Consider the following 16,247-nt stretch of genomic DNA (forward strand, 5'->3'; position numbering starts at 1 on the left):
TATATAACCAGTATGATAAATGGTATAAGCTCCATATTTTATATTATATATGAATAAAACTATCAAAAGAAACAGTGAAAAAGATGCTGTTTTATATTGATTTTATCATTCATCTGAATATTTGCAAAACTATAATACCAAAAGATGTAATGTATTACTAAAGAGCTGTGGTATATAGATTGAGATAAATGGTTTAAAAGATAATAATATAAATATAAGTAAATAAGATAAAAGGCTTAAATAATTAATGAATTTTTCATAGAATTTTAATAATTCATAGAATTTAATAATTTTAGAATTTCATAGAATTCATAATTTTCATAGAATTTTACTAATAAAAATAAAGATATTAATAAAATTGATAAAACAGATTCATACCATTATAATGAAGGGAATATAAAGCTGAATGATTGAATTGTTATGTGCCACTATTATGAACTTTCGGGCAGAAAGTCAGTGACATTTGTTAGAAGATTCAATGTATAATGAGCTAGCATAACAAATCTGAAGTACTGCTTTCTTTCTCAGTTAGTCTCAAAGTAAAAAAGAGAAATTTACAGTCGCCAGACAATTGACCGTGGCGACCTTGGCGACAATTTGGCGATGAACTTGATAACTATAAAAAAAAGGAAGATTCTAGAAAATACAACAATATCTCAATTAGAACCAAATTTTATGGATCCTTTAAAATATTCGATTGCAATCACAGAACTTAAACAAACGAGAAAGACTAGAGTGATTTATTAAGTGAATTTCACCTTTGGAATGTTAACTGCGGAGCGGTCCTTCGAATTGTAATTCGAGGGCTATTGCATTGCTGCAACTGTTTAATAATGATTTGCTATTAGCTTGTAGTTGATCTTTACAAATGCTTCCTTTGTGTACTCTTTACCTGTGTTTCGTTATGCGTATTGAGTTTTCTTGTTTACCGTTATTGAGTAAGTTGGATTTCTTACTTATTAGCAAAATATATTGCATGATATTTCCACGATGTTATTCGATATTTTCAATGCCAGATAATACTGTTAGGGTATCATAATAATATTGTAAGATATTTTTTGCTAAAAGGAAATGCTGTACATCCACCGGAATTTTTTGGCAGCAATAGCAAAACTTAGATGGCAATAATGTTTATAAAAATGCTTTTAATATCGCCACAGTGCGCGAAGGATATAAACACAATTAATAATAAAATAAAAATGTATTAAAGTAAAATATGAGATATTTTTTATTTACAATAAAAATTGATTTCTATAATAAATAAAATAAATTTTAAAAGTATTTTTACAATTTTTTTAAAATTAGAGCAAAAAAAAAAAAAAAAATGTGCAAAAATAGAATTGGTATCTTTGAAAATTATATTTTAAAAAATATTACTAAATATTGCGCCAGAGTTAGAGGTGATTTATTAAAGCAATTCGGTAATTTAAAAAAAAAATTTAACCTACAAGAAAATGAATTTTATATAAAAATATGCTATGAATTTATAGAGAAAAGTTCTTTCTATTGATTTTTATTAGAAAATCTATTTAAAATGTTTGAAATACTTCGTTAGCTAGCGCCTACTACCTGAGAAGTAACAACTCGCCACATTTAGTACATTTTGCCTAATAAGACATTTTTCTTCATAACGCGTGTCGCAAGTAACAGTTTAATTTAGTTTAGTTATATATTAACATACCATTTTAAAGCAACACTAGGACTATTTTGGGACAGATTTCGCAATTTTGAACCGCGCTCAGATAACAAGGACGACACCTGAACTGGCACTCCCCTCTCCATACCACACCAGCGGGAGGACGTTTGGCCCGGACGGATTTAACGCGCACCAGACCCGCTTACACGACGGTTCTTCGGTGGAATCAAGTCTCGAAGCTGAAACCCTCCGATTCCGAAGCCGAGACCTTACCACCAGGCCACCCTTTCCCGTTGCAAGTAACAGAAAGTATATTTAAAGAATATAAACCTAACCTATGAACAATACAATATAAACCAAAATATCTTATATATGATATCTTAGATTAGCATTTATTGTGTTTTCTTTTGAAATGGTTGAATAAAGACGTATCTATAAATTCATAGAATTTTTTCATAAAATGTACGTTCCATATCCAACCCTAGACTTCGAATCTTTTTTATTTTTGAAGCAATATTTTTGAAATGTTGAAGCAATTCAATAAACTAAGCAATGTTCCTATTTCAGCGATCAGTCTATTTTGGATTCGTATTGCTCGCAGAATTTTCTTTTTGTTATTCAACTGAAAGTACGCTGTAATATTAGAACATATCAAGAATCGTTCATTACAAAGTCATATTATAGCTGTTGGCCTCATAATATTTTATATCTTCGCTATGGAATATTGCAGTATTTTATGATTTTATTACAACTGCTCCATATAAATGTTAATATTTTTTTATAATATTCTCTTTCTTATAGTTTTCAGAAGGTAGTTTTATAATATTTTAGCTATGCATTTCATAATATTTTAGATTAGTTTATTTCAGTTTACTTTTCTTATTTTAAGGTTTTACTTTAATGACGAAGACATTGCTCAAAAATTAGTATTGGCAGAAATATGTAAAAAAATTCATATATTGCCTTTAGCAAGAGCTTCTAAATTTTGACTTACAGCTAAGAAACCGAATCTAGAACTATCTACCTATTAGCAGAATTGTTGTACGATATTTATACGATATTCGATATTCTTAACGCCGGCGAATATCAGCAATATCGCAGCAATATTGTTGGGCATTTTGTGTTAAGGTACATTTTAGAAATCAAATTTATGTCCCCTTCAGTGTACTGAATTTTTTCGGAGATGAAAGCATTCTTTCCGAGAGAAGTTTTATTAAACCAAACTTTTATGAAGAAAAAGAATTTATCATAAAATAAAATAAATATTTACATAAATAATGAAGAAAATTATGAATGCTCAAATTGAATTGAGCATTCACTACGAAAAGATGTATTTGATTAAGTGGGATGGGTAGGAACAATGTAAATGTAAACTTAAGTGGTATCAAATACAGCGATATCACAACAGGCGACGCAATAAATGTATTTGTAAGTAAAGCCGGTTAAGACTGTGGTGATTTAGAATCAGCGAGGATAGAACTTGGGATCTTGTGGCTCGCAGCCCAGTAACATGACCACAATACAAAAGCAATTGCTCATACAACGTAGCTGTTAACCAGCTTATAAGCTTTCACCACAACCCCATGCACTCGGATGGTGCCTCCATTTACCATTCAAGACGGTTCATCATTTTGTCCTTTTATTTACTTCTTTTAAAAATACTGGTAAGAAGATGTAGATTAATATTTTGGTAAAATGCAACTTAAAATAATAATAATTTTTTATAGCAATAAGTAACTCCTTGTTTTAACTGAATAATGTTGCATCGAATACTTTTCATAGTGCAAGAGGTTAATTCTTGTCGTACGGGACAAGCCATGTCTTGGGCTATTTTCTATTTGCGTATAGTGCTATTTTCTTTTTCTCATGTTTTGTCGTTTTTCTTTTTGTAGAACATTCAAGAAAATTTTAGACCCAAATCATAATTTGCAGATTATGGGAAGATCCATATAAAATTCTATATTTTGTTGTAATCCATCATAAATTGACTCAATCAGAGGAATCTCTGATCTTCTAAAACTATAAAATAATACACATCTTTTCTGAAATACCATCATAACCAGTGCGAGTGGTCTCATCATAACTTTCTCGCATTCCCTCTAATAAACTTATCATGAAAGAGAACGCCTTAAAAGATATTTGCGCACAATAGTTAAGAAATATTAACTTTTTGCTTGTATTTAGAATTTTTGCTGAATTTATCGTGTCATCCTTGGCGAGTTATTTGGCTATTCATCCCTGATATGCGTTAATAGTATCCAAAAATCCAATTTGTGTTTTAGACACGTTTTTCGAAACACATTGAAACAAAAATTTGACACAAAACTGTACTTGTAGTCACAAAATCCCATATCAAATTTCAAATATTTAAGTCATCGCATTTTTGAGTTACCACGTTTGCATGTTTTTGAAAACACAGACCTATAGACAGTCAAACCGTAGTTGGATTTGACTCAAAATTTGGCAAGTGTTTGTACTATAGATGACAAATCTGTTTACAGAATTTTATCTGTCTAGCTTTCATCTTTTTGTAATTTTTGTGTTAACTTATATTCGAACAGCCGGACTTCCTATAAAGAAATTTTACTCCAAATTTGATAGAAATTTTGCTCTAAAGACCGTATATCAAATTTCAACCGTCTAGCTCTAAGCATTTTTGAGTTATCTTTTCCACAGACAGACAGACGGACTTTTTCCAAAAATGTGTTTTTCGAACTCAGGTATGTCTAAAACATTTAGATTCGTCAAAATCTTGAGTTCGAATTTTTGACGATTACAATCCTTTCTTTTTACTACCTACAGTCCCTCAAAAAAGTATTGGGACACTTGGAATGAATAACTGCAAAGCTATTTATAAAACTATTTATCATATTAAAATAAAAACAAAATGAATGAAGAATTATTTTAACTTTGGTGTACAATTCGTAAGGAAAATTTTATTGGTATTTTAAAATTATAATTTTTACCTAGTTTTTCAAATATACTTTAAAGCCAAAGAGGAGTCAAAAAAGTATTGGGACACTTTTGCAAGACAAATTCAACAAATATATAGCAGCACATCAGTAGCATTGAATTTACTACCACTTTTTAGACTATAATTTTAAACATAAAAATTTCAACAGATAAGATTTCTTATAGAAAAATGATGAGAAACAAAGATATATCGGTTGATGTGCGAAAACTTGTAATAAGCCATTGGAAAAATGGAAAATCAGTTAGCTGTACAGGACATATCCTGAAATGCGGCAATTCTACTGTTTTTAGCATTATTCACATGTTCAAGAAAATAAATAGTATTGAAAACAAGCAAAGATCCAAGGACATTTAATGAATGTGAAGAGAGATGAATTGTGAATCAAGTTTACTTTAATCCAAAAACTAGTGCAATAAAATTGACTCTACAGTGTAAAATTTTCGGAAAATTTATAAATCCAAAAAATTGTTAGAAATGTTTAAAGAAAACATAAATGTCATGGCAGAGTACTACAAAGAAAGCCCTATATCAGCAAAGAAAATCAACAAGATAGATAGGCATTTGGTAAAATGTATGTTGTTGTTGCTGCTGCTAATCTCCATGGTCTGACTTAGTCAGACCAAATCCAAAAATCCGTTGACAAGAAGAAAGTCAAAAACGAGGAAGGGAGAAGAATACATTTCTCCCCAATGAAGTCCTAAACAGTCCAGAATATGTTCAGCAGAGGCCTGATGTTGGCAGAATTTCGGGCAAAGAGGGTAAAATTTTTCACCCTGAGGAAAGAAAAGACATTTAAGGTGGCCACTGGCAAGGCGCGACAGGCAAGTGTCGGTTTTTCTATCACAAGAAAGAATTAAGGACTGGCCCGGCTTATTGGCTCTATACCAATCATGAGTAGGGGGAACCATCCAAACCAAAATGTATGTAAAGCAGCCAAAAGAATTTCAGAAAAATGTAATTTTTGTTGATGAAAACAAATATAACATTTTCTGATTGGATTGCAAGCCCAAAAGTTTGGGGGAAACCAAATACAACAATGCATGTTTAAAATGTAAGGCCAGGCTATCAAATACGGAGGTGGCAATCAAATAGTCTGGGATTGTATGGTAAGCACTGGTGTCGGGAGTTGCATTTTGTTGATGATACAATAAATAAATAGATCTATCTTGATATTCTGAAGCAAAACTTAAAGCGATGTGAGAGCAAACTGGGAATCTTAAGACGTTTTAAACTGTACCAAGATGATGACAAGAAACTTGCTGCTAGTGTTATTAAGACACCTGAACAAAGTCCAGACTTTAATCCCATTGAACATGTGTGATATTATTTGCAGAAAAAACAGTTTGAATATCAAATTCTAACAAGCGCAATTTAAAAAATAGTTTGGTCGAAGATTGGACCAAAATTCATGGATCATTTTGCAAAAAATTGGTCCAATCCATGACAAATAGACTATGAAAGGTCATAATACGCAAGGGCGGCCAAAAAAGATATTAACTTTTAAGTTTGCTCTGTTTTTCGTATTTTTTGGGAAAGTATCCCAATACTTTTTTGAGCATGTTGTTTTACTTTATTTCTTTTATTTTTAATTATAACCATAATTACATTAATATGAAAGTTTTGTTTGAATTATTGTGATTAGTATATATCAAAATAATATTCCTTTATTTGTTTTGGTTTCATATATATATTTATGTAAAATATTATGATAAAAATCAGAGAAACTTTTAGTGTGTCCCAATACATTTTTTTGACTGTATAAGGGAAAGTAAAAAAGTGTCTACCAAAGACATGCAAAAGTAGAAATTAAATATTTTAAAGTTTACCGAATGGGAGCAGTTCAAGTTATCATCGAAATAATTTTTACCAAATATTCATTTATTTGAAATTCTGTTTGTGGATAATACACGAGATTAGGGTTCTATAGAAAATAATGCAATGTTTTTTTTGCTTAATTTACACCCTTTTTTTTCTTTTCCTTTCTTACCTAAAACATCTAGTCTAGACATATGATATACTGATCAGTGGCATTTTGAAAAAGCATGAGTTAAAATGTTTTGAGTGAGCGAAAGCATGAACTAAGCAAAAGGTAAACGAAAAATTTTCACCGAAATTCACTTAAAAAGCATGAGCTAAATGTGTTAAAAGGCTGTTGAGTAAGTACAGTTCTATTCGTTAGCGAATAGTTATTACCAAATATTCATTTATTTGAAGTTTCGTTCGTAAGTTTCAATCGCCGCGATGCAATACTTATTTCTGAGAATCATTTCCAATTCATCACTCTTCTTTTCAGACGACATTCAACAAGAATTCGTTCTCAATTTCCGCCGCAACAGCTGAAAATTAAGTTTCCAGATGCAGTTCTACGTTCTCACTTCTGCCTAATTAAGCCTTTTCACTGAATCGTCCAGTCTGAAAGAAACTTCGTTCGAGAGTATATATATCCTCCAACCCAGCCGAGCGCCTGTTCAAGTCATAGCACAAACGTAACGTCGTTAATGGCGGATCAATTGCTCAGTTGCCGTCCTTCTTTAATTAGCATAATAATTGCTGTGATTCAAGCGACATTGATAATTAAGTCAAAAGAATTTCAGAAAGTGAGCGAATGTGGTTTCCTTTAGAAGTGAATTTTGAAGGTAGTTTCCGAGCGCTAATTATCGTCGCCTGGCTTACGGATCTTCATTTCTGCGGGTGGCATATTTTCCGTTCTTAAAGTCTCTTTAACATTTCTTTAATGGTGCCGTTTTGAGGTACTTAAATTCCTCAATTTCCTTTTGTTGTGTGTTAAGGTAAGTTTCTGTTTCTGACTGCAGGTTATTAAATTACTGACAGAAGTTTCTCGCTCTTTAAATTGAGTTTCGCTGAGAAAAGTAAAAATAAATTTCGGTGCTTTCCGCTAAATAAAAGTATTATGTGAAAAGATTGGCTGATTTGCAATTTACAGAAGAATTTGATGATTTGTTTTACCAAAATGAATGAATTGAGTGCAAAGATATTTTTAGTAATATTAATGATTCAATGTTTTTAAAAATTATTAATACTAAAAGTGTAAAATACTAAGTTTAATGTTACAAATATTTTTAGTTGATCACAGACACCTGCTGTTATTTGCGAATTTAATATCTTTTTAATTTTAGAAATGTAACTATATTTCTATTTAACTTCATTTGTTTCTTGTTTATAAAAATGGAAATATGTATTTAATTATTCACACATTATCTGATTTTGTAAAATTTTTATAATTCCACTTCTGTGTGTTTTAGATAACAAAGCATGTTTTCAGAACTTAATTATCAGTTAACATATTAAATTAATTAAATTCTGTTTTCTTACATGTGGCGCCATCTTTTAATGAATTGAGAAAAGTGGATTTCTCAACTGCTGATTATTTATAATAATTAACATAAAATAAACTGCAGCGTTCTAATAGGTATTTAGCTATAGACTTCTATTAAACCAAATCATCATACCAAATTACAGAATATAAAGCCAAAATATTCGAATTTAACATCCAAACACTGTGACATTTAATTTAATTTCGAGTTATAATTAATTAAATAGACAATTCTTTATTAATTACAGATTATATAGTCATTTCACTTGCGTAGTGTAAATTGTTCTGTTGATGTATGTAGCGAGCTCTATTATAGATAACAATTTCTTTTGTTCTAAAAAAATATAGATGCATTCTAAATTTATTCACTAACAAGAATTCAAAATAGTTAAATTTTGATAAAAGGGAATTAAATAAAAGTTCTTTTAAAATATTAATGTTATAAAATGTACAAATGTTATAAATGTAAATGAAAATATTAATGACTTATTTAAGACTTATTAATGACTTATTTTTAGTATTCAAAATGGCTATCTTCATATTCCATACTGTAAACATATTTAAGTACAAATGAATCTTTTTTCAATGAAATTGTAATCCTTTTGAAGAGAAACAATTTTCATTCTCCTATTACTTTAAACACGCATTTTTAACCATATAGGGAAATCGTAAAATTATAATAGCATTAATAATGGTAGTGAGCTCCAATTTAAACAAAGTGTTTCCATAAACTGACTTGTTTTTGAATTAAAAATGGAATATCATTTTAAACAAACGATTTCTTAAAATTCATATGCATAAAATATTATAATCCACAAAATCCTTTTATCATCTGAAACCTTTATTTTTTAAATTCAAAATGAAATATCAATTGAACCAAACGATTTTTAAAAACCGTGTAACAAAATTACTTTCAATTTTCAGCCTTTTGTTTCAAATTCTAAGCTGATTACGTCTTCAATACCTATTTTTAGACGCTTTATTTCTAAAAGTCCAAACTGCGCAGGCAATGTAAATAAGTTTATGATCTCAAGTATAAAAGTTAGTTCTTTAAATTTTTTTGCATGATTAAGCGATTTCTTGTAAACAGACAAATAATTTTCGATACAACCAACTGCTGTTCTTTTAGTTTTATGCTACAGCCACTGAAAGTAAATTGTTCTGAGTAAGTTATTAATAGTTTTTAGAGAATTATATGAAACTTCATTAAAAAAGGCCAGTGGTGATGAAACAATTGCAAAATGGCTTAAAATATCTGTATATTTTTATTCATTAAGAACACAAAGAAAAATGTACTTAAAGATATATTTCCCTATACAAAAAAAATAAAAATTAATTTAACTTTTAATGACAAAAAATAGTTTTTTTAATTAACTGTTAGAAAATCTTAATTATTACGGAATCTCCAAGGAAATCTCTTATATTTCATAGTAAGAAAACAATAATAAAATGGTTTAAAATGTCTAATATTTTATTCATTAAGGAGACACTAAGAACTGAGAGATAAAAGCTGAAATAATTTTCCAATATATGGAAACAAAAAATTTAATTAATAATCTTTATTCCAAATCATATTTTTATTTTATTGTTTTGGTATTTATGAGCAAAATTTTATGAAAATACATTCAGTAGCTCCAATTTCTATAGCATATAGACAATTTATGGATTTCAATATTTATTTATATAGAGTAAAATATTTTTTTCATTAAAAATGTTCTAAATAAAAAAAAAAGCTAATTGAAGTAGCTATTTGTATTCCGTCAAAACTGATATTAAATATATTTTTATTTTCCTGCATAAGACGTTTACGCAATGTAGACTTCTGTAGTTTATTTGATGTGTGATAACTAAGCTTAGTTATAAGTATTTTACTATGTGATAAATACTTAATGTTAAGTATTTAATCTTTATTTATGACTGATTAAGGTTGCAGCATTAATGCACATATGGAAATAGAATAGTAGTGTTAAGAATAGGGGATTAGATTAGTAAAGTTGTATTAACGTCTCGTTGTAAAGCAACACTAGGGCTATTTTGGGACGGACCTCTTAATTTTAAACCGTGGTCAGATGACGAGGACGACACCTGAGCTGGCACCCCCCTCTCCACACCACACCAGCGGGAAGACGTTTGGCATGACGGATTTAACGTGCAACAGACCCGGGAATCGGGTCTCGAACGTGAAACCCTTAAGAGTAGAGTGAAAAAAAAAAGGGTCAATCTATAAGAATCTTTTAAAAATCTTCCTTATTCAAATTAAATCCAGAAAAACAAACCGCATGACAGATTTTTTTTTTTGTAAAATTGTGATTTTTTAGAGAAAATATTTCGATACGAATCGCATACTGATTACATATGAAATATTCATATTTTTCAGTCTCACCTACATATGAACTGGTCATTTAAATAAAAAAAAAGCATGAATGCATTTAGTTTAACATATTATTATCCAAACAATCTGCTATGTTGCAGTATTCATTTTACAGTTTATCTATCATTGCTTATAATTTTGAACTTACACTATGCCAGCTTTAGCATGGTGAAATCTATGGCGTTATATGTCACTATGTCAGCATGAGAGCAGATAGAAAAAGGCTCTAAAAGTTAGATATAACAAAAAATGTTTTCTTTTTCTTGTGTGAAATCACGTTTATTCAAAAAAGACGCCCATCTCGATAAATTTAAAAAGCAAAAATATTAAATACAAATACATAAATAAAAAAGAAAGCAAAAAGGCGCTACTTGAACAAGAACTCGCAACACAAGCATCATTCATGTTGTTCTGACCACTCTACTGCACTGCCCACACTTCGAAGCGGAAGTTGAGTATATTTATTCTAATAATTAGTTATACATTTCTTTTTTTTATGTTTTAAATCGCGTTTCTTCAAGAAAGGCACCTACATAGATTAACTTAAAAAGCAAAACCTTATCTAAATATAAAATTTCATCCATAATGTTAGAGCCGTTTTCAACATACAAAGAAATAAGTTTTTATCTATGCAAGAATTGCTCGTTTAAAGTCATAAGATATTCAGCCGTTATTTTCTAATTTTTATGCTCCCGGCTCTATTATTTTCAAATTGTTTACTATACTTTCTATCTGTCATCTCACTTGAGGTAATTAAGAAAGTGGTTTAATCCGATTTATACTTTTTAAGGTTTAAATAATTATTCTTTGGTCTCTTTAAATTATGAAAGCAAGATTATTAATTATATATATCATGCTGGAAAGATACAATTTGGAAAAAGAGATTATAATCCATTATTTTTTGTCATTGGTTCATATATGATTAGATGAAATTTTAATTGCATGATCGATAGTAAAAACCGCATGATTCATTTCTTTTAAAATGATAGCATTGAAAAAAAAACAGTGTTATCAATTTCATACCGGAATTATGCAAGTAGCGAATATGTTGACGATTGCTTAACTTGGAATCTCCTTTAAACCATTTCAATCTTTTCTCCTTCAATATTTTCTCTAAAGCTGGTCAATAAGGACAATTTTTAAGTAAATTTTTAAAGTTTACATATAGTATATAGACGATAACGTATAATTCATGCGCGCTAACCAATGCCTAAAACAATTTTAAGCTGTAGTTGAGAATCAGTTCTATTTCAATGTAAGGTGGTTTGTTTATTCAAAGTTTCAGTATTACAACAGTCTCTTAATTACTTCATAAATTTTATTTAAATTCGTTTTATTTAAATTAATTGTTATCAGTCAATTTACTCAAAACTTTATTATTTTTGGTAACATTTGTCATCATTTCCTTTCTTGGATTTCGATTATCTAATGGAATATAAAAATTAATTATAGTTTTTTATTACACTGTATATCCGCGAATCCATTCGAAGAATTCAAAATTCTGATATCTTATCTCAAAATGTCTATTCATCAAAAGAGTAGATAGAACGGATTCTCAACTACAGCTTAAAACTGATCAAAAGAGTAGATAGAACGGATTCTCAACTACAGCTTAAAACTGATCAAAAGAGTAGATAGAACGGATTCTCAACTACAGCTTAAAACTGTTTTAGGCTTTGGTTAGCGCGCATGAATTATATGTTATTTAAGCTGTAGTTGAGAATCCGTTCTATCTACTCTTTTGATCAGTTTTAAGCTGTAGTTGAGAATCCGTTCTATCTACTCTTTTGATCAGTTTTAAGCTGTAGTTGAGAATCCGTTCTATCTACTCTTTTGATGAATAGACATTTTGAGATAAGATATCAGAATTTTGAATTCTTCGAATGGATTCGCGGATATACAGTGTAATAAAAAACTATAATTAATTTTTATATTCCATTAGATAATCGAAATCCAAGAAAGGAAATGATGACAAATGTTACCAAAAATAATAAAGTTTTGAGTAAATTGATAACAATTAATTGAAATAAAAGGAATTTAAATGAAATTTATGAAGTAATTAAGAGACTATTGTAATACTGAAACTTTGAATAAGCAAATCACCTTAGATTTCTGAATTATTTTTGAAATAATCAGATAGAAATGAAATATATTAAGGCATAAAATAAATCCACAAAACTTCATGTAGCCGTATCACGGTATGTAATTAACTCCATTTCAATTCTTAATTTTAATGCACAATTGTAGTTGTTTAATTTTATCGCTACTAACACTTGGCGAAATAATAAGGGCACAGATAATTTTGCTTTATCTCTCTCTTTAATTTAGAGTTCAATTTTAACTTGCTGTTGTACAAAAGAATATTTAATATCTAAACGACATATATAATTTTTTAGAATTTAAACAAATCTAATGTACAAGATCTTTAACTAGAACATTTGTATATTGAATAAATCTAATGAATTAAATCCTTACGTAGAATATTTGTATTTGAACAAATATAAAACACTAGATCTTTACCTAAAGCCACATATACTATCTATTCTACCAAGATGGGTCGACTGCACTTACCTTGATCGATGGTGCAGAGCGGACCGACCCATACTCCGTTGAGGCACTTTATTTTGCATACTCGCTTCTGTTCTAGAGGACCAATGACCCCCAGGAATTGGACTTCCTGCACACTCGCGAAGTCCTCGCCTCCATTTCCTGGGACATTTGTGCCATTGACCACTACCTCCGGGGGCATGCATCCCTCCCGAGTCACTGTATCACCGTCTGCAAATGGGAGGAAAAGTAAAGTAAAACTTGAGTGTTGTTTAATTGTACTATCTGCTGTATATTTATGCAGGGATTTGAAATCGCTGTAAGAATAATCAAATTTCACGATTTTGAGCTGAAAATCTTCTAATTTTTAATTATCTATTATCTTTTATGTTTGACCCGTAACTTGAGCCATAAATTTCCTCATGCGGCCAGAGACATGGAGTCAAAATGACTTCATTGTTATTTTTCTTTTTATCTTTTGTAAATAGCCTTGGAAATTATTTTGGAAACAATATATTTTGAAAATCATGTAATTACCACAAAAAACACACACACATACATTAATATTAAAGATGTTAAATGCTATAATATTAAATGTCGAAAAGATGTGATAAGAAAAATCTAAACAATCTTTTAATGAGTATTTACTTCTTTAGATATCATAGAATTACACTAATGTTAAAATTTAACAAACAAAAATGAAGAATACAAAATTTTGAAATATTTTAAGAATAATTATTTTTTGTACTATTCAAATTGAAAAGCAGCAATGTAAAACAGTAAATCAATAATGCCACCTAATTCCACTATATCGTAATCACGCAAATCTGACTTCTCATGATCTCTATATTTTTGACTAATTACAGTAAATTTAAGATTTGTATATTTTACAATCATAACCAACATGACGGTCGAGAAAATGTAGGTCCAAGCTTCATTTTCAGTCAGATATAGCTGTTGAAAATAAGGATGGATTCTGGGAAGCTTCAAGATAATGGTGTGCTGGAGCGTCAGGGAATGTGGCCTTTCTAACGACTTTTTGGAACACTTGAAACTAATTTTTAATTATTCATAGAAATAATCTTCCATGTCAACCATGCCATCTTCCTCTTTTGAATCTATGTCCGAATTTTCTTCACTGTCCTGTTCACTTTTTTCTTCATAGTCGCTTATAATCGTCTTTGCATCTCTAATATAAGAATCATCTACTGACATTTCGCTTTCTTCAAACCATTGCATTACAGTTTTATCAAAATCTGGATCACATAGCCGAATTTGTTTTCCTGGAAAGTCGTGCTGACTCATTTCTTTTTAAACAATAATATGTTTTTTTAGAAAAAAGGAAGCAAATTGCAATACAAAATAAGTAGAAATTAACTGATGCGTTAAATATTTTTTTCAGTCACAGCTTCAGAGATGTAGAGTCAATGACTTCATAAATAACAACAAAGCTTTGAAAAGGTATAACTCGGTTATACGTATGTGTTCTTATTTAGACTTTTGTCAAGATGCTACCTAAAAAAACAACGTCAAGGTATTGAGGAGATAATTGTATTCAAGAACAAAAATAAACCACGTGATAATCAGAGTTAAGGAACTACGCAGAGTTATTTTGACTGTCGTCTCCAATTATGGTTAAACATTTAGGCTGGTTACATACACAGAACAGAACGCCGTCTCATACCCCCGTATCCGTGACCATTCTGGTCACTGAACGGTTTGGTAGGCATGTTACGGGAATTTTATTTAATTAACAAAATATTTACAGTAGGAAAACGAAACAAAAATAACTATTTACAAAATTTACAATTATATAAGAAATTATATTATGGTGAGACCGTTTACATAATTTTTCAACTTAGAAATATAATTTGTAGTAATTAACTTAGAAATATAATGCAGATTGAGAGATAAAATTTGTAAAAATATACATATAATCTGTGTTCACATTTTTTATGTTATAGTAGATCAGGATGCAGTTAAAAAAAAATCAGATGGAAAATGATTTGAAAAATGGAAATGGAGACAATCTCTGTTTGATTGAAATGTGTGACAGGAGACTGCAGTGCTTGTTTTTTCCCTTAGTCTTTTTTGGTAGGAGACTTGATGTTGAGTGCTATGGAGGCGAGAATAGGTCTCTATTTCCACTTATAAATTTAATTATACTGTGGATTTTTTGCCTGGAAAGGAAGTTGCCGGCGACTCTTTTCAGCCATTCCTGTTCATGGCTTGGTGATGGGTTTTTCATATGCCAGGAGATTGTAAGGATGCATTCCGTAGCATAATGAAGTGCGGTGCCTATCCCACCACAACTGCACTGGTCACTCTCGGACAGATTGAACCTTTTGAGGTAGGCAGGAAAAGGGCCGTGTTCTGAGAAGAAAATAATTTCCTCTCTGATCCAGTTACTGGGATTAAGGTTGACTGAAGGTAGGATATTAAAAATTTTTCTGCCTGTGACACCATTGCTCCAATATCCTTGCCATTCCTCAAGCATGTCTTTCCGGAGGAGGGCTTTTATATGTGGTTTTGGTATCTTTGTTTGCCTATAAAATTGCCCATTTTGCGTTGCGTCCTTTGCCAGTTGATGGTTACATACACAGCATTTTTTTTCCCTTAGTGGATATTTTGCCATTACCGCTCACAGAAATCGGAAGTTTACACATGCGGCGGTAAAATTTTCATCGCCGCCGAAAGAGTCTGCGTAATTTCATGAACAAACAATTTTCTTTAACCGTATTATTTAAACTATTTACAGATTAAATGTAATTTGAAATGAATAGAGAAAGGATTCTATCTTTATTGTTATTTTGTCGTCGAATGAAGAGGAAAAGGTAAAAATAGATTTATTTGTATTTATTCAATTAATGAAAAATGAGGAGTTATGAGCTTTTTACACGTAATTTGAAGATTTGATTCAAAAGAAATTGGCATCAGGCATTCTTCAATTACTTCAGTATGTCGAAGACTTCCTTTGGTGGATTACACGGGCAGCACAAAAATACCAAATTCTATTTAGCCTCTAGAAATGCTGGCAATAACTTTCGAAATCTCTAAGAACTAACTTTTGAAATCTATTGGAGTATTAAATTGCAATGAGTAAAAAAAAAGTTTTACTTACAATTATTTTCGTACATTGTTATTTTAAAGTTTTGAATGTAACTTTGTTTATTGATGGAATTTTATAAAAGCATACAAATATGAACAGAACCTTAGGTATATTTTATACCAATAAATATAAAATTAGAAATTGATATTAATTATATAGTTAATATTACCATTCAGTTGTACTAATGGGAATTACCGACAGTAAATACCGTTTTATTTTGTGTTTGCCAGGCACAGAAAGTTCAGAAGTTCCATTCTTTTTTGTTGGTGATGTAAC

General features: G+C 30.1%; 1 protein-coding gene across 1 annotated transcript in view; it reads right to left on the reverse strand.

Moving 5' to 3' along the window:
* Positions 1 to 16,247, reverse strand: part of LOC129980705 (locomotion-related protein Hikaru genki-like) — a 231,142-nt gene that overhangs the window by 34,657 nt on the left and 180,238 nt on the right. The window contains exon 2 of the mRNA XM_056091089.1: positions 12,887 to 13,093. Within this exon, the coding sequence (XP_055947064.1) occupies positions 12,887 to 13,093 (207 nt within the window). The remainder of the gene's footprint in view (positions 1 to 12,886; positions 13,094 to 16,247) is intronic.

Source organism: Argiope bruennichi, chromosome 8, assembly GCF_947563725.1.
Source record: "Argiope bruennichi chromosome 8, qqArgBrue1.1, whole genome shotgun sequence".
In the NCBI taxonomy this organism is placed as follows: domain Eukaryota; kingdom Metazoa; phylum Arthropoda; class Arachnida; order Araneae; family Araneidae; genus Argiope; species Argiope bruennichi.